The 19,677-nt window shown below is 47.1% G+C and overlaps 1 protein-coding gene across 3 annotated transcripts; it reads left to right on the forward strand.

Moving 5' to 3' along the window:
• The first annotated feature begins 7,290 nt into the window (after positions 1–7,290).
• SFTPD (surfactant protein D) lies at positions 7,291–17,982 on the forward strand. 3 transcript variants are annotated; one of them, XM_043925802.1, is made up of 9 exons: positions 7,292–7,375; positions 8,172–8,243; positions 8,665–8,866; positions 13,158–13,274; positions 13,557–13,664; positions 13,986–14,093; positions 14,452–14,568; positions 15,193–15,276; positions 17,414–17,982. In XM_043925802.1, the coding sequence occupies exons 3-9, from the start codon at positions 8,668–8,670 to the stop codon at positions 17,788–17,790; spliced, it is 1,110 nt and encodes a 369-aa protein (XP_043781737.1). In that variant the 5' UTR covers positions 7,292–7,375; positions 8,172–8,243; positions 8,665–8,667; the 3' UTR covers positions 17,791–17,982. The 3 variants fall into 3 exon arrangements, with proteins under 3 accessions (XP_043781738.1, XP_043781739.1, XP_043781737.1); XM_043925803.1 differs by lacking the exon at positions 15,193–15,276 and having other exon boundaries at positions 7,291–7,375; XM_043925804.1 differs by lacking the exons at positions 14,452–14,568; positions 15,193–15,276 and having other exon boundaries at positions 7,291–7,375.
• The last annotated feature ends 1,695 nt before the right edge of the window (positions 17,983–19,677 follow it).

Genomic DNA, 19,677 nt, shown 5'->3' on the forward strand with positions numbered 1-19,677 from the left:
GAGGAACCAGAGATCAAATTGCCAACATCTGTTGGATCATCAAAAAAGCACGAGAGTTCCAGAAAAACATCTATTTCTGCTTTATTAATTACACCAAAGCCTTTGACTGTGTGGATCAGAACAAACTGGAAAATTCTGAAAGAGATGGGAATACCAGACCACCTGACCTGCCTCTTGAGAAATCTGTAGGCAGGTCAGGAAGCCACAGTTAGATCTGGACATGGAACAACAGACTGGTTCCAAATAGGAAAAGGAGTACGTCAAGGCTGTATATTGTCACCCTGCTTATTTAACGTATATGCAGAGAACATCATGAGAAATGCTGGGCTGGAAGAAGCACAAGCTGGAATCAAGATTGCCGGGAGAAATATCAATAACCTCAGATATGCAGATGACACCACCTTTATGGCAGAAAGTGAAGAGGAACTAAAAAGCCTCTTGATGAAAGTGAAAGAGGAGAGTGAAAAAGTTGGCTTAAAGCTCAACATTCAGAAAACTAAAATCATGGCATCTGGTCCCATCATTTCATGGCAAATAGATGGGGAAACAGTGTCAGACTTTATTTTTGGGGGCTCCAAAATCACTGCAGATGGTGACTTCAGCCATGAAATTAAAAGATGCTTGCTCCTTACAAGAAAGTTATGACATAACCTAGACAGCATACTTAAAAGCAGAGACATTACTTTGCCAACATAGACAAGTCTATGGTTTTACCAGTAGTCACATATGGATGTGAGAGTTGGGCTATAAAGAAAGCTGAGCACCAAAGTATTGATGTTTTTGGACTGTGGTGTTGGAGAAGACCCTTGAGAGTCCCTTGAACTACAAGGAGATCTAAACAGTCCATCCTAAAGGAAATAAGTCCTGAATGTTCATTGGAAGGACTGATGTTTAAGCTGAAACTCCAATACTTTGGCCACCTGATGTGAAGAGCTGACTCATTTGAAAAGACCCTGATGCTGGGAAAGATTGATAGCGGGAGGAGAAGGGGACAACAGAGGATGAGGTTGTTGGATGCCATCACCGACTCAATGGACATGAGTTTGAGTAAACTCTGGGAGTCAGTGATGAACAGGGAGGCCCTGCGTGCTGCAGTCCATGGGGTCTCAAAGAGTCAGAAATGACTGATCAACTGAACTAAACTCATACACATATGTGCAATGGAATATTATTCAGCCATGAGAAAGAAATATATCCTGCCATTTACAGTAATACGGATGGATCTTGAGGACATTAGGCTAACTGAAATTAGTCAGACTGAGAAAGACAAATACTCTAAGTTACCACTTATACATGGAATCTAGAAAAGAACAAATTCAAAAAACAGAGTAAATGGTTACTAGGGGATGACAGGGAGAAGGGTTAGAATATTTTTTCTAGTGTACAAACATGCAACAAGTAGTAAATATGTCCTAGAGATCAAATACCTAGTGAATATAGACAATATCCTATTGTAATGAAACTAAGAGATTAGAACCTAATATTCCATCCACTAAAAAGAAATTATAACTGTTTTATGATAGAGGTGTTTATTATCACTACAATGGTAATCATATTACAATATATAAATATATCAAATTAATATGTTGTACATCTGAAATATACACAGTGCTGTATGTCAAATATATTTCAATTTTTAAAAAAATGAAATTTTTGCATTCCAGAATCTAGAATCCAAGTATGTTTGAATTTCTCTTTCATTATCTCTAAGGATCAAGGTAAAGAGATGATCTGGGCTAGCAATTTTGAATCAATATTTTATATCAAGTATTTTGCTAAACAATTTTTACAAGTTATATTATACAATGTGAAGGATTAAATAAAAATAAATTTGTCTATATCTTCTACCAGTGGAAGAAAACTTGGTTTGGTGCATTCACTGATGGGGAAGGGACCTGCACTGGATATTCACCTCACAGTAGAAAATGAAGTCACATGAGGACATTGCAGAGAATGTAAGCAACAGGGTCCATTTGATTATGGGATGTTGTCCTTGATGACTATAGTCAACACTAGAGAATAATGAAGAGTATATACTATGTGGACTCCGGATGAAATAATACCCATATTATTTTCAGACCAGGATTCCTTTTTAGCACTACTGTTTCAGATGGCTTTGACACAGGACAGCTTATGGACTGGTAGAATAATTTTGAATGGAATAGTTCATATAAAAAAGGGAAAAAAATGTATCTAGTGATCAAAGAGACAGCTAGAAAGAAAGTAGTTAATCTAGAGGAAGCCATATTCAGACAGACTACCAACAAATAAAGTAAAGCAATTTATTAGAGATTGGGTTTTTTTACAAATGTTATAGTAGCCAATAAGCTATGGGGGAGCTTCCCTGGTGGCACAGTGGTTAAGACTTCTTGCTTGCAACGCAGGAGATATGGGTTCCAATGTTGGTCAGGATCTCGGATCCCCCATACCTTGCTCCATGGCCAAAAACTAAGAAACAAACCAATAAGCTATGGGTTACAGGGACTTGAAAGAGGGTACACTGTGGAGAAGACTTGTTTTTCTTTTTTTGGCTGCACCATGTGGCTTATGGGATCTCACTTCCCTGACCAGGAATTGAACTCGGGCCACAGCGGTGACACCCAGGTATCCTAACCACTGGGCCACCACTTGTTGGGGGTTCTTTGTACCTTTGTGCCAACCCCTTCTTGAACTCTCAAGAAGACATGTTTCTCTCGCTTCCCTTTGGGGTGTATGAAATAGCATTTACTCAAATCCTAGTAGTTAATGTTTATCCCTTGGGAATACATGTGGCCTTAAGTGGCTGAGTGGTACAGGCTCAATTTGAATGGATGGTCAAGAAGGAATGTGCATAAAATAATGAGGAATCAGGCTGGTTGGGCATGTGGTTTATTCCTTTATTCCTTATCTCCAAGGTACAAGAACAGACCATTTCTCTGGTAAGTTCTGAAGTAAGTGATTATGAAACAGAGGTACATTGGTTACAAAGATCTTGGGTTTGAGAGCCCTAGGAGCCCATACAAACCCTGCCCCAAATCCCCCCTCCCCTACCCCTTCGGATAACCTAATCGTCTCAGTTCATTGGGCTCATAGTTGGTTGGGGTTGAGACACAATTATCCCTGGTTGAGAACTGTTGTTCTCCAAAAGCTAGGAAGATAGTGGTTGGGGTATATCTGAGTCTCTGAAAGAGTCATTTGTATCCAAAAACCTATGATTCTGCTTCAAATGGCTTGCAAGACCCTGTGTTCATCTGTTCTGCATGGAAGGAATGGAAATTAGGCCTCAACAGAAAAGTGTCTCTCCCAATACAGCCTGAAGAAAGAGTGGTGATTCTAACTGAGGTGCTTTTCTTCAGGACATGGCTGCTTATGTCTGAACATCTGTACTTAAGAGATGAGCTTATAGTCATATCAAGTGGGCATGTGCCCATTTAAGGCATGAATTCACTGAAGGCATGACTTTCAATCCATGCCTAAACCAGGAGAGGCATCTGAGCCAGAGAAGGTGATTTTTCATTTGGGTCCCAGCTCTTAGCAGAGGGGGAAAGGTTTTAAGGAATGCCTGTATACCTGAGGACTTAAGTACTCTGGGTAGTGAAACGAAGGCAGATCACTATTTCCCCTAAGAATCAAAAAATGGGAAATATTAAGATGTCAACTTTAAGGAAATGAAAGGACAAGATAAGCAATAATGTATGAGGACCCCTCCATTCTAGCCAACCAATGGAGAAGCCACTCCTAGCCTGGTGTGGACAGTTGCTCTGAATTTGCACGTAGTTTGCAAGGACGAGATGAAAGGTATCAATCGAACCCCCTAGATTTGGCCTCAGAGACATTGCCCTCTGCCTGACAGGTCACGGGGGAAACAGCGGAATCTTGCTTCTTCTGATGTCCATGTCTCCTTTTTCCTGCCCTTGTTATGAATTTTAGAATCAAAGAGCTCAGCACCCAGAACAGAGGAGAAGTGGGTCTGTGAATGCTCTGGCAGAAGGCCTCAATGCCAGACCTCCCCTGACAGCTCCCAGAGACCAAAACGAAAGCAACCTGACCACTGCTGTTGGGATGGACCTCACAGGCCTTTGTGCTTTGCAGATGCCCTGCCTTAAGACTGAAGTAAGAGGGAGAGACAGCAACAAAGACATTAATGGTTATTGGACAGGGCATCTTACATGTTCGAAACAGAAACTCCTAGAGTGACATGCCACCGTTTATAGTGGATAGGAAATGGCAGCAATTTTTGGCACTGGGGAGAAGTGTCAAAGTGTCCCCCTATCATTTACAGGGGTAATTAATGTCAGCTGGGCTTATCTGTTACCAGGGAAACCTGCAGCTAGGGCAGCAGCCAGCATGTAGGCAGTTACTAATTAAGCCCTATAATTAATAGGATTGGGTAGTCCTGTGAGTGGAGCAGGGACTGGTTGAGCAGGGAGGTATAGAAAGAGCAAGAGATCAGCCATCATGAAGGGGCTGACCATATACTCCATCCTTACATAACCTGCATACCCCTTGATTTCTTGATCAACCCCTCTTCCACAACTTTCCTGGCTCAGATATATAGAGATGTACCACAAACAGATACCACAAATGCAACACAGACAACCACAGCTAGTGAATACTGAGTCCAAAAGGTAGGCAATCTTTGGAGACAGGCATTTATCAGGTCAATTTTTCATGGAATTCCTGAGGACAACAATAGCATATCGCTCTAGACCCAGCCATCAGGTTCATTTTGGACTGAGGTCATTATTGTTGCTCTCTCTGCAAACAGATCCCTCCACTCAGACTAGAAACATGAAATATAAGATGTCTAACAGGCTCAATGCAGGGAAGATCATGACCATTAAGCAAAATATGAGCAGTAACAGCACTGTGACATATTAACACCCTTGACTACGATTTTTGTCCTGGGCTACAGTACCATTACAGAGAAGGCAATGGCACCCTATTCCAGTACTCTTCCCTGGGAAATCCCATGGACAGAGGAGCCTGGTGGGCTGCAGTCCATGGGGTCTCTAAGAGTGGGACACGACTGAGCATCTTCACTTTCACTTTTCACTTTCATGCATTGGAGAAGGAAATGGCAACCCACTCCAGTGTTCTTGCCTGGAGAATCCCAGGGACAGGGGAGCCTGGTGGGCTGCCGTCTATGGGGTCGCACAGAGTCAGACACGACTGAAGCGACTTAGCAGCAGCAGCAGTACCATTATGCTGTCCAACCTCTGTCCTCTTCAGCCAGTGTCAGACACTGGAGGGGGTGTAACAAAACACAAGGTTAATATAATGGTGCCTTTCTCTAGTAGGGGACCTTGATTAATTTCTTAGTCTTCTTAGCTGGGTCCAGATGAAATATGTAAGTTCCTTTCTAGTCTTAATCCCCACAGGGCAGCAAACCCCAAACACCTGGGACTTTCCTGCCAGTTTTAGTCCCAGGCCACTTACAATATACTCCCCTGGGGGTAGATCCTGTGGCAAGGGCAAAAGTGAGTTATTCTCCTGATCCTTAGCTGGCAATGATACTTGGGTGGTCCACAGTTGAACTCCGATGATGTTGACTAATTTGCCTCTGGGTTAACACGATGTAGGTACGCCCTGTGCTCACTGCTTCTGGAATATTAATGACAAGTTCTGTGACTTAAGCTAGCCTCTTGGTTCACAGGTTTAGACAGTAGGTTTCCTGTATCAGTTGTTGCTTACTTAATCCATTCATCTCTCTATTAGCCCAGCAGCAGTAGGGCTGTAGGACAGGTGGAAATGCCAGGGTATGGCATTTTTATCAGCCTATTCCTGAACTTCATGGCCACTAAAGTGGTGTTTTTTTGCATTGCAACTGGAGTAGGCCCACTGTAACAGCTTCCACCTGTTGTAAAGCATATAGGCTGCATTGAGCTTTGTTCCTTGACACTATATCCCTGCCCCCTCCCACACCTGGGACCAGAAGCCCAGAGGGTGCTCGCTTTATTTTGCCATTGCCACAGGTCCAAACCAAACCCTTCAGGGTAACCGACCATGGCCAATTCACAAGCCTGTCCCAGTTAGTGTCCCTAAAGCCGGTACTTGTTTAGGGGTGGTGGGTCAGGGGTATGTTTGTATTTTGTAGAAAACAATAAAACCAGAAAGGCTCTTATGTTTTGCCAGTATCACAAGACCTCCCCAGGCAGTCAGGTGAAGCACAAGCCCAGGCTGCTACTTTTAAACTGGGAAGAGCCTCTGAGGTTAGCAGGATGTCATCAGCTTAATGGAAGAGAAAGATCTCTCTCACAGGAACCCACATGCTAGGGGAATGACACCCCGGGATTATCCCCACAACCCTCCCTTCCCTGTCCTCATTCTCCAACATCTCGGCACTCAGGGATCACCTGCAGCCTTCTGGCTGACTCACCAGTTGTTGGGCTGCACCCTGCAGGTGTGCACGCATGTTGATGCCCAGCCTTGAGACCAAAGCAAGAGCTAGAAGACAGGGACAAAGACGTACATGGCTTATTAGATAAGGAATCTACGTGTCCAGAAAAGAAGGGTCCTAGCGCAACAGCATACCATGTTCAGCAGAGAAGAGGAAGGACATGGACACAATTTTTACTGTTTGAGGGAGGATCCCACCAGTCTAACAGGAAGCTGATGTCAGTTTGCTCATCAGTTACCAGGGAAACCAGTGTCTGGGGCAGCAAGTATGTAGGCAGTTACCAGTAAGCCTGTAATGAAGAGAATTGGATAGTCATGTGAGTGAAGGAGGGTTGGGCAGGGGATGAACAGAGAGCATAGAAAGCCATCTTGAGGAAACTGGAGAGTTGTCCTAGAGCTACAACAGAAAGCAAGAGTGACCCCTACCAGATGACAGCTCCCCCAGACACTGTCTCCCACAGGCTGTTGCCTCAGCAGCCCTTCACCTGCCCCACTTCTGCTCAGATTGGCCAAGCAGCTCCCAGCTCTTTCCTGGTGTCTGAGCAGTAATGTTGAGATGAAGGTGGAAGAGAAGTGGGCACAGCAGATGCTGTTTCTTGGACACTGCAGAACCAGGCTGCTTTTACAAGAACTCTAGGTCATTGTGCAACTTGCTGGTCTTCTGTGGACCTTGGATTCCTGGACGTCATGAAATACAGACACTGATGCTGCCATTTTACTTACAAGGTTGAAGCGGGGTACCCATGAGATCCTGGGCTGAGGGTGCTCTTTGAACTCTAAGGTGTGTATAGTCCTATGAAATTCAGTGGCAAGAGTCCAGAACCCAGGTGAGGGTGCAATTGAGTGAGTCAATAAGGAAGGAAATTACGCTACTTCTTGAAGAGAGTTTTCAGGAACCTGGGGCTGAGAGTCAGGTTACAGGACAGGTATAAGGAGCCAGTTCTCACCCAGGAACTCTAATTTGCCTGGATGTGCTGGAGCCCTAAAGGAAGCAACTGTGAGTGTCTCTGTTCTTGCCTCTTAATTTGTTTTCCAATTTTTGGTGAATATCTCCCTGCCTATGTGGGTGGTTGAAGAAGGCAGGGTGTGTCTAGATCTTCCACTCTAGGAGGGTCAGTGTTGGAGATGGGAGAAAATGGGGTAATAAGGGGTGCACTTCATTCTGCTCCCTTGGTTTGGTGGGAGATGTGTTTCCAGGACAGGGAGAGGGGGAGAGTTGGATGTGACATCCAACCAGATCTCTGATACCATTGTGTGGAAGTCCCTTTGGAAAGTGCATGTCATCTTCCTCTTGGAAGGAAGCACTTCTCTGGCCAGGAAACCCCTTCCCTCCCACTACATCAGCCTGCTTGGCAACCCTTGGTCCTTTGCACAGGTCCCTCAGGATTTCTTCCAGGTCTCTGCAACCCCCATGATTCTTTTCCATGCTAAAAACTTTACAGTTTCTCTCTGAGAGAAGAAAGATGCCCAACACTGGGAGTGACCATGTCCTGTACCCACCCTGATCTCACTTAGCTCCTGAGTCCCTTTCTGATGGTGACTGGAAGCTCTGTTGGACATCGGCTTTCCTCCTCTGAAGCCAGCTTCCCCCTGATGGCACCCGTCTCTAACGTCCCCTCTTCCATGAGGCCCCTGTCCAGGTCCTCTCAGGAGGTCTGGGCAGGACTCTAGGTGTTCCAGGAACTTTCCTGGTGGAGCCCAGGAATGACCAATCCTGGCAAATAAGCAGTCATGCGCCATTCTGTGCTCAGGACAGACCTTACCGAGCATTAGCACTCTGGCTTTTTTTTCAGATAGCACTGCAGACTCCAGCACTATTCTGTGCAGAGCAGCAAGTGAGAGGAAACAAGCCAGCCTTGTAAGAGGTGAAGCTACCAACCTCCTGGTATAAAAAGGGATAAAGAGGCCCAGAGAGGGAAGGGTCCCACCTGAGGGCCCTCAGTGAGTCCCTCCTGGTGTGACAATGGCCTCAGTGAGGAATTCTACATCCTGACCACAGGGCCCCTGGCAAGGATGACAAGCCCAAAAAGGGATGACACAGAGCATCTGAGAGTAGATTCATGCTGCTGGCAGACCGGCTCAGAGGTCCAGCTGGTTCACTCATGTCCTCCCTAGCCAGACCTTATCCTAAATTTCCCTAAACTGTTTTTGGAGCCCTGCTACTCTTGGCCCCAGAGGATGGGGGAGGAGATGATGGAACCGCTTCTCCTGACCTCCAGGAGCTGGGCCAACCCTAATCCTTGTCCTTGGACCAAGAGCACCCCCTCTTTCTGTTCCTCTGCCTAGGACATGCTTCTCCTCCCGCTCTCCGTGCTGCTCCTGCTCACACAGTCCTGGAGATCCCTGGGAGCAGAAATGAAGATCTATTCTCAGAAAACAATGGCCAACGCCTGTACCCTGGTTATGTGTAGCCCCCTGGAGGGTGGCTTGCCTGGTCGTGATGGACGAGATGGAAGAGAAGGCCCCCGTGGGGAGAAGGGAGATCCAGGTAGAACTGTGTCCATGGGCTTGTCCTGGTGGGAAGGGGTGGGCACTGGAATTGTAACTAATCCAGAAACTCTGGATCTTGTGCTGTGGAAACCTTGAAGATGGGCTTCCCAAGTGGGTGGGTTTCCCCAAGATCTTCAGTCCACCTGAGACATGCCTTTACTGATTGGCAAAGACTGGCTTGCCCAAGCCCCTAGCTCCATAACCAGCTGTCCTGATTCCTCCCCTAGGATCTTCTGACTCTAACCACCCCCAAGAATGTACAATGAGACTGATATTCAGAGGCCCCTACTCCAGAACTCTTGGGTTTCCCAGGTGACGCTAGTGGTAAAGAACCTGCCTGCCAGTGCAAGAGATGTAAGAGATGCAGGTTCGATCCCTGGGTCAGGAATATCCCCTGGAGGAGGGCATAGCAACCCACCTCTGTATTCTCACTTGGAGAATCCCACAGACAGAGGAGCCTGGCGGGCTGTGGTTCGTTGGTTTACACACAACTGAAGCGACTTAGTACACACATGCAGGAGACATAGGAGACATAGGTTTGACCCCAGGGTTGGGATGATCCCCTGGATAGAAAATGGCAACCCACTCCATTATTCTTGCCTGGAAAATCTCATGGACAGAGAAATCTGTTGGGCTACAATCCACAGAGTCACAAAGAGTCAGATGCAACTGAGTACACACACTCCAAAACTTAACTGTTGTTCAATCTTATTAAATGTTGCCGCTGCAGAATGTTAAATATTTTTGAACTGATGACAGTGTTGTAAGTTTCAGTTTAATCATCTGTAGATGGGAATAATATCGACCACACAGTGACAAAGAATGAGCCAAGGCTTCATTTCTTTGTTGGGTCTTCAAGATCAAGTTTTATCCTTCTGCTGTACCAACCAGCTTAATTCTCCTGCAGTTTCCAAATTTACTGATTATTAAGGGAATTTTCTGGAAACACTGCCCCACAGGAGAAGATCTGGTTTTTACTGGCAAGAAGTGAGAATTTGATGAACCAGCAACAAGGATGAGGGGACCACCATGGCCCTGGGCCAGGGCTATGGGGGGATCAACTGAGGTCTTTTATCTTTCTGGAGTTTGTGCTTTGATTGGAAAGGAAAGAAATGAACAACATTAAAGTTGAAAAGAATACATAGCATCCCCAAGATTTGTAGGGTAAGAGTCAAGTCTGTCTTTTAGAGAGAAAGTAGTTCCCAACATGAATGGGCTGGGGCTAGGGAAGGCCACCTAGAAGTGATCTCAGTAGAGGGGTGGTGTTTAAGGTGCCAGCTCTCTCTAGCTCCCGAGGGGCCCTGAATTGAAAAGTATCCCTTCATCTACCTCCCTGCTCTCATGGCCGCCATGGTTTGTGCACAAGAATGGGCAACCTCTAATGCTCCCTTCTAAGGAGTGACTTGCTTCCAAGGTACCTGCTGCCCTCCCCAGCCAGGGGAGAGCCCAGCAGAGGCTCAGCCAGGGCCCAAGTGTCTCTGCCTGAGCACAGTGCACCAGGGGGTCTGGGATGCGGGGCTCATCTTCCAGGCTCCCATTGCTTGCCTAGTGAGAATTAGAACTAAGACAAGGACACAGAGGCTCTCATCACCCATCAAATACACAAGTCTTCCACCATATTCTTGGCCCAGGCATGCTTGGCCCTTCTTACCCTGGGGGAATGGTTTCCAGATCTGAAATGTCATCTCTCCTCTCCAGGTCTCTGAAACCTCTTCAACCTTGAAGTCCTGTTTGCTCTGAGTATATGCATGGGTTGGGGGTACTGGGATAGGATGAGGGACATCTCATAAGCTGTTTTCTTCACTTGTTACCTGTGCCTCACAGTTTAAAACTTGATGACAAATTCCTTGCAGACCAGGACCTGGTGCTAACATTTACATCCTGCTCAGTGCCAGGCAGAAAACTATGTTCCACAGATAGTTTCTCAGTGAACAGAGAAATGAAATAATGAGGAAATGAACAAATAAGTGAATGAATAAGTTAGTAGTAACTGACAGATTCCTTTTGTTCTTTTTGTACATGAATGCTTTATTCACAACAGTCAGAAGATGGAAACAACACAAGTGTCTATCAACATTTATCCACAGTGAACGAATAAAGAAAATGTATTGTATTCATACTATAGAACATTTCTCAGCCATAGAAAGGAATGAAGTACTGAGATGTGCTACAAATTGGATGATCCTCAAGAATGTCACTGCTAGTTTAAAAAGGCAGACACAAAGGGTCATATATTGTATGTATTTATATAAAATATCCAGAATAAATAACACAGACAGTGTTATCTGCATAGTGGTAGCCAGGGCCTTGGAGGAGGCAGGGCTGGAGTGATAAATGGGTATGAGGCTTTCTTTGGGATTAATGAAATAGTTTTAAAATAAAGAGAAGTTTTACAATTATGTCAAAGTTCTAAATGCCGCTGAATTGCATACTTTAAGTGACTAATTATAGGGAATTCCTGGAGGTCCAGTGGTTAGGACTTGGTGTTTTCACTGCCAGGCCTCAGGTTCAATCCCTGGTTGGGGACCTGAGATCCTGAAAGCTACACATCACAGTAAAAAAGAAAGATTATTTTTATATTATGTGAATTTAATCTCAATGAAAAAAGAATAATCAAACTAACAGAATTGAGTGTATAATTTGTGAATCAATAGGCATTTCTCCCTTTAGTCTTTGAAGGTAAATCTCTCATAAGTTCAGACTTAGGCAGCCTTCTTAAGGTAATGTGATTTTTTAAAATGTTTGATCATTTTTACAGGACAATTAACATGTGGTCACTAATCACAAAAAGAAGAAAATTAAAATTACCTGAATTGTGCCCCTTAGAAAAAACAACTGTTAACACTTGTATATGCTCTTCTTGTGGTTTTTTCAATGTGTGTTACATGTGCACATGCCTGACACATGCATGGACATGTTGAAGAAACCGAACCATATTAAATAGAGTATTTATAACCTACATTTATCACTTAATGATGCATATTAATTTTGACTATCTTCTTTAATTTTAAAAACATGTTACATAGTTTTTTCTCTTCTTTATATTAAAATAGAATTGATCTATAATATATTAGATTCAGATATATGAACTGATTTCATATTTGCATATATTGTGAAATGATTGTCACAATAAGTCATGTCAATGTCATCAACACACATAGTTACAGTTTGTGTGTGATGATAACTTTTAAGATCTTCTTGCTCAGCAATGTTCAAGCATGCAACCCAGGATTACTAACTATAGTAACTTTGCTATACATTTTTTTCCTAGGACTCAATTTTTTTCTTAACTGGACATTTGTACCTTTTGAAGATTTCTGTCCATTCTGCTCACTTTCCAACCCCACCTCTAGCAATCACAAATCTGTTCTCTGTATCTGTGAATATATTGTTTCTGTTTGTTTTCGTTTAGATTTCACATATAAATGAAATCGTATAGTACCACCCTTCTCTGTGACTTATTCCACTAAGCATAGTGCCTTCAAAGTTCACCAGTATTGCTGCAAATAGCAAGATTTCATTCCCTTTTATGGCTGAATAATGTTCCATTGTATATGCACCCTGCATTTTCTACATCCATTCTTCCATCCACAGATACTTGGGCTCTAGGCTGCATCCATATCTGGGCTACCATAAATGATGCTGCAATTAACCTGGGGGTACATATATCTTTTCAGGTTAGTATTTTCATTTTCTTTAGTTAAATACTCAGAAGTGGAATTGATGGATTATATAGTAGCTCTAGTTTTAACTTTCTGAGAAACCTCCATACTGTTCTCCATAGTGGCTGTACCGATTTACATCCCTACTGCACAGTTTCCCTTTTCTCCACATTCCCCAACACTTCTTATTTGCTGTCTGATAATAGCCATTCTGACAGGTGTGAGGTGACAGCTCATTGTGCTTTTGATTTCTATTACTCTGGTGATTAGTGTCAGGTGTCATTTCTGACAGAAATGGGGAGTGGGAGGGCAGGGAGTCCACAGTCCGGGGTAAAAGCTGACAGACTTAACTGCCATAAATATCGAGGCCTTGGGGAAGGGGCAGGTGTATTGTATGCAAAGTCAGGTGACTCTTGGTTTGGATCTGCTTCTAATTCTGCAAGCCTGTTCCTTCACCTGTAAAATGGAGATGTGGATGCGGTTTCCTAGATCACCACTGGACCAGTCAGCTGGAGGGGGAGTGTCTCCACCCTACAGAACCCTGAAAGAATGCCAGGGCCCTGACTCTGGAGGCAGCTGGCTCCTCCTGAGCTGGGATCAGCTTTATGTCCATCTCTTCTGCCACAGGTTCACCAGGACCTGCAGGACGAGCAGGAATGCCTGGACCAGCTGGCCCCATTGGGCCGAAAGGGGACAATGGCTCTGCTGGAGAACCCGGACCAAAGGGAGACCCTGGACCACATGGTGAGCAGCTGGGCGTGGAATGCAGGTGTCTACAGGTGCCGTGCTGCTGCTAGGACATGGCAGTAGGCATGCACAGATTCCACCCCAGGAAGAGGAAGAAGGTCATTCTCAAGGTGGCACGGGGTTATTTCAGGGAAGACTGGAGCTCCTGGGGAGGGTGGAGTGGGGGCAACATCTTTAGGAGGAGGCTGCCTGTCTGAGTTCTATTACAGCCCCATCTTTTAAACACTTCCACCTCCAAGGAGATTCAGTGTCACTAACCGGGCTGGTCCTTTTCCCCAGGGCCTCCAGGCAAGCCTGGTCCAGCTGGGAGAGAGGGTCCCTCAGGGAGGCAGGGGAGCATGGGACCTCCAGGCACACCAGGCCCCAAAGGAGAGACTGGGCCCAAAGGTAGGAGGCTGGTATGTGGTGGGTGAGGGAGGGAGACGGGAGGGCTGACATGGGCAGCCCTGGTGGGGACCAAGGCACGTGTACAGTGCCTGGAAAAGCCTGGATCCTCCGCGCCTGGTAGCCCTGGCCTGGGCCTCACCCTCAACTTTCCCACACTGGCTGAATTTCCCGATACGGTTCCTGGAAGAGACCAAGCGGTCAGGAGCAGTCTCCCAGGTTGCTCTCTCACCTGGAGCTGTGGGTGACAAGCTGCACTGCTAAGGAAATGGTACCTGCTGAGCACACTCTCAGCCGTGCTTCTCCAATGTGTTCCTTCTGCAGGAGCAGTGGGTGCCCCAGGCATGCAGGGCTCCCCAGGCCCCGCAGGTCTCAAAGGAGAGAGAGGTGCCCCCGGGGAGACTGGAGCCCCTGGACGTGCTGGGGCAGCAGGTGAGCAATGGACGTGGGGCTGGGCTCATGTTCCCCTGTGCCCACCCCCACCAGCCACCAGGTCAGAGCTGGCATTCCAGGATGAGAGCCAGCATTGGATTCTGGGAACTGTCTGTCTCCAGGGGGAGGGTAGTGATTAGCAGGGACTGTCTGTATCCAGGGAAGGCTGGTTGTCAGGTTATGGGACAGTCAGTGTAGACAGAGGATGCAAGAAGAGGTCCAGGCACAGAGGGACATTTGTACAGGTGGACGGTGTACTGCTGGGGGATATGAATTCCATGTTTGGGGGTGGGGAGTGGGCGCAAAAATGCTGAAATATATGTTCAGCACGCACCCATTTCTACTTCTCTTATCCCAGGGCCTGCTGGAGCCATAGGTCCACAGGGACATTCAGGTGCCAGGGGCCCCCCAGGACTGAAGGGAGACAGAGGTACTCCTGGAGAACGAGGAGCAAAGGGTGAGAGTGGGCTTGCAGGTAAGGAAGACTTGGGGGCCCCATTAGGGTGTGGGGCAGGGAAGTGACCTTATTCGGCTCAGCTCTCCTCTCAGGCAACCCGTTTAGTTACAGATGGAGGTAGAAGCAGGAAAAGTTGACAGGGTGGATGGCAAGGTGGACTCTGGTCTTAGCCTCTATGACTCTCTGCAGGTCAACCTGAGCAGATTTTCTATCTGATCTGTATGACAAGCAAACCTCTCTCCCCAGTTCATCAGCTAACCCTGAACAGCAAATAACTCAATGGATGAAAATATTCAAGCTGTGTGTATTCCTCTCCTACAACCATACCACCCCCTGCACCACAAAAGGAAGTGCTATCAGATTCCTAGAATTTGGAATTAAAATGACATCTGGTTCACTGTCAGTGAGGTGCAGGGACCTGTTCAGGGGATACTGTTCACAAGAGAAACACAGGAAATCCTGTGGAAGCAGAGGCCAGCTAGGTCAACAGAGGTGGGCTTCCCAGGGGTCTGTTCCACCTACACCTGTTCCATCTCACCCCCAACTTGTGTCTCCACCTGGACACTCTTCCCTTGAGGCCTGGGTTCTGAGTGACCCCAGACTGTTCTGGATCTGTCTTCACTTGGCCTCTCTCTCCTGCAGAGGTCAATGTTCTCAGGCAGCGGGTAGGAATCTTAGAGGGACAGCTACAACGCCTCCAGAATGCCTTCTCTCAGTATAAGAGAGGTGAGTTCCTGGACCTGACCCTGAGCCAGGCCCTGACCATGGGCCTCAGACTTAGTCTGGGCTTGGCTTGCAGTTCGCTGGGCTTGGGTCTAAATTGGACTTGCTGGGACCATGATTGGGACTGACCTAGACCTGGGGCAGGAGTGGGGCTAAGGACAGGGCTGGGACAGGGCCGTGCTCCAGGATCTGCAAGTAGACACACGGAACAAGGAGAAGTAGTCAGTGTCAAGAGCTCAGCAGACCTTATCCTGGCATACCCTGGGCAGGTCCCTACGACAGACAAGGGGACACCCAACCCTTGTCTTTCCTCTGTGGGTCCAGGTATGCAAGTGCACAGAGAAGCAGCCACACAGCCCAGGGCAGCAGAGAATCCAGGACTGGTCATGGGAGTGGGGGTGGCATGCTTCATGTGGGGTTCAAGGCTGCTGGGGACATGTCCTTAGTATGTGGTCACCAAGTATCTCTCCCTAAACATGCCTGTAGGCCTGGCAGGAGCAGGCTGACTCCAGTCTCTGGTCAGTGCTGGACTCCCTCTGCACCTCTTGTGGTGTTCAAAGCAGAGATTCTTCCCTAAGCCTGGATCCTAAGCAGGCAGAGGCCTCCTGGAGCACACACCTGAGTGCCCTGTGCCCTGGGACTCTCCACCAACTGTCCCTCCTCCTTCTCTGCTCTGCCTGACGACAGCTTTGCATTTACATCATTCATCCAAACTCAGTGATTGATAAAAAATTTTCTGAAGGAGCAGAGCATAAAGGGGCCTGATCAGGTGAGACATATTGTTGGCTTCTAAGGACTCAAGCCAACTAAGTACCAAAGTAGTTAAGGATGAGAGTTGCCTTTGGTATGTCTTCCTCCTTCCACAAGCGTATCTGCATACGTATTTACTCCTGCATATGCACACTGATGCAAACAGAGAACGTGGGCATATGCACTGGCTACACTCGTGTGTACTTAAACACCATCACCTATGTGACACCATCTACATACATGAGCATCATGTACACATAGGCTTTCCTATCCAGATGGACCTTAAGTCTGCCCATGTATCTTCAGATAGACACATAGGCACATTCACTCATACAAATACACATCCACCCAGTTGCATGTGATGTAAACCCAGTAGAGTCACATGGACTTACACTGACCTTGTTCAGGGCTGATCTGGGTGCCATCCTGACCCCCTAGAGAATCTGTTCCCTGAGTCCCTGTTGAAGCTACTCAGAGAAAGGCAGATGGTCAGGGTGCAGCCTGGGTTCCTAAACAGTCCAAGGAGCCCTAAAAATTTCCATGTATGACCCTAGAAGTCAGAGTGATGGGGACGGGTTACAATAAGAAGAGATACTTACGTCACACAGAGGATACTGTTATACAGTATACCCCTGCTTTAGAAATAACAAATGAGACCCTGAAAAGGGAAGTGACTTTCTTGTGTCCACCTGGACCATCATTGCCAAGGTGAGGATGAACACATGGTCTTCTGGATCCAAAACAGGGCTGTCTTTAGTGCTGATCCCATCCTGCCCGCTATTCCTACACACACTGCCCAGTGGTCCAGGGAGGCTGAGTGACTTGCATCAGCCACAAGCATGTCAAGGCCAATGTCAGGCTGTTCTCAGATGCACCCCCATCCTCTCCTTCCCCTCACCCCTTCAGATAGCACAGAACTCCCTGTGACAACCCCATGTGCCCAATCATTATGGAGGGGTTGGAGTAAGCCCCCTCCATGGTATTTCCCCCACTTTCAGGAACCGCCCTGGGCTGCATGGTGTCATTTCCCTCCCAAAGTCATTCCAACCTACAGAGTAACTGAAAACTTGATTCTGGCATGCAACACAGGGAGGAACAGAAAGTGCAAGCTTTAGTGTTACCTCCAGCAAGGTCTGATCCTTGTCTACATCTAACAGTTGGGCGACTTTGGGCCTCTAACGTAAGCACCTGAGTTCCGGGGTCCTCACCTGTACCTGGAGACAATGGCACCACTCACAGGGCACATCATGCAGCCAAGACTGCTCAGAACCAAGTGCCTCACTTTCTTCCTATTGGTGCCCTGGTACCTGGATAGGAGACTGGGGACTCCAGTTGAAGCACAAGGTCTAGATGCTGCCGCATCCCCAACCTGACTCTCCTCTTCCCCTAGCGGTGCTCTTCCCTGATGGCCGGAGTGTCGGGGAGAAGATCTTTAAGACAGCAGGCTCTAAGAAAACATTTCAGGATGCCCAGCAGATCTGCACACAGGCTGGAGGACAGTTGCCCTCTCCACGTTCTGCAGCTGAGAATGAGGCCCTGACTCAGCTGGCCACAGCCCAGAACAAGTCTGCTTTCCTAAGCATGACTGACATCAGGAAGGAGGGTACTTTCATCTACCCCACGGGGGAGGCCCTGGTCTATTCCAACTGGGCCCCCCAGGAGCCCAACAATGATGGCGGCTCAGAGAACTGTGTGGAGATCTTCCCCAATGGCAAGTGGAATGACAAGCTCTGTGGAGAGCAGCGCCTCGTGATCTGCGAGTTCTGAGCTCCTCCCACGCACGCACACAGTGTGTGTGTTGGGGCAGGGGGCAGTGCCCAGAGCTGCATTTTTCCAGTGTTTCAATAAAATGGTGACCCTCTGCTGGCCAGGGCTTCTCCACAGAGCCACAGGATAAGGCCAGAGGCAGGGCTCCTATGGAATACATCCCTCAGAATAAAGTTCGAAACTGGTTTCACACAAGAAAGATTGGTCAGAGAAAAAGAGGAGCAGCCTCCCTTCCCAGGAGCAAGGGCTAAAGAAAGGTCTCCAACTCTCCCCTCTTGCAAAACCCAGTGTCTCTGCCTCATCCCTCCATCTCTACCAACCATCGGTTGCATTTGACCCCACTGATCACTATCTCCTCCTCCTTCACTTTTCCTCTCCTGCCTGTGGTTTTCTTATCTTCCTGGCTGTTCAGCATCACTCTCTTTCCCTTCTTTCTCCTCCTCTGTCTCTCCTCCTCCTGGACCAGTCCACAGGGGAAGTTGGGAGCCTCAGTTCTGGCTCCCTTTTCTCCTCACACTCACTCCGGGCTTGGGCTCATTCTCTCCCATAGCTTAAATTCCTTCTATTGATGCCTCCCTCAGGTAGTGTTCTGTTCAAGACCTCTCCCCAAACCCTGGACTTCTCTAGCCAATGCATGCTGTAGCCCTGGGTCTGGGTGTGTTGCAGGAAGGAGGACCCCTTCCAGGGCCCGAAACTGGGCTCTTGTCTAACACTCAGAAATGAATTGTCTGAGGAGACACATGTGCTGACAAAGCAAGAGATTTTATTGGGAAAGGGCACCCGGGTGGAGAGCAGTAGGGTAGGGGAACCCAGGAGAACTGCTCTGTCACATGGCTTGCAGTTTAGGGTTTTATTGTGATGGGATTAGTTTCTGGGTTGTCTTTAGCCAATCATTCTGACTCAAGAGTCCTTCCTGGTGGTGCACACCTTGTTCAGCCAAGATGAAAGACAGAGAGAAGGATTCTGGGAGGTGGTCGGACATGTGGTGTCTCATTTTGGCCTTTCCCGAATTGTTTTGGTTGATGGAGGCTTATTAGTTCCGTGTTGCTTACCAGGACCTCCTGGTGTAAAACAGCTCATGCAAATAGTTACTATGGTGCCTGGCCAGGGTGGAGGGTTTCAATCAGTGTGCTTCCCCTAACAGGAGGTCTCTCAGTGGCTGCCTCTTGCTTCAAGCCCTGAGCCTAGGAAGCTGCACAGGTATAGAGGGATGACCTGGCAGGAAGGTACCAGCTTCTCTGGCCAGATTGAGTGGCCTTACACCCAGGAGGACCCTTACCCTTGAACACCCAGGATCTCTCTCTACCCTTGACAATGTGACTGCTATTGGCTCATGGGAGAATATACCATCTGCACAATCCTAATCCCTTTTGAAATCTCAAGTAAAGAGGGTGTAGAACCATATTCAGTTTCATCCCCAAAGCTCTTCCTGCCTGGCAGTTCTGGGGATGTTAATCTCCACTCTGCCTCAGAGATAACCTAGTCAAACCCTTCTCATTTTACAGACAAGGAAGCCAAGACACAGAGAGGAAGGGAACTTATACAGGTAGCATTGGTGCTACTGCTCACTCTTGAAAAAGGCCATGTGACTCCAGAGTTTATACTTTCAGCCTGTAAATTTTTAGATCAAAAATTTTTATATTTAGTTTAGCTTAAACTTTTATATTTAGTTGATTTTATTGACACAGTGCTGTGAAGAAAGATTTAAATGACATCTGTGGTTAAGAAATTATAATGAGGCCTGAATGAACCACACGCTCATGGGAGGGGGTGATGCATATCCTCCCCCAGACAGGAAACCAGCCACTCTTTCCTCTGTTCCCAGAGACCAGGAGAGCTGCCCTCTCTGGCCCTTTCTGAATAGACCCCCAAGCCCCACCCCTCTTC

Source organism: Cervus elaphus, chromosome 15, assembly GCF_910594005.1.
Source record: "Cervus elaphus chromosome 15, mCerEla1.1, whole genome shotgun sequence".
NCBI classification, from domain to species: domain Eukaryota; kingdom Metazoa; phylum Chordata; class Mammalia; order Artiodactyla; family Cervidae; genus Cervus; species Cervus elaphus.

Coding starts and splice junctions, on each gene's coding strand:
- SFTPD (XM_043925802.1), top strand. CDS start 8,668: ATGCTTCTCCTCCCGCTCTCCGTGCTGCTCCTGCTCACACAGTCCTGG. Junction 14,569..15,192: donor GGGTGAGAGTGGGCTTGCAG/GTAAGGAAGACT, acceptor TCTCTCCTGCAG/AGGTCAATGTTCTCAGGCAG. Junction 15,277..17,413: donor CTTCTCTCAGTATAAGAGAG/GTGAGTTCCTGG, acceptor CTCTTCCCCTAG/CGGTGCTCTTCCCTGATGGC.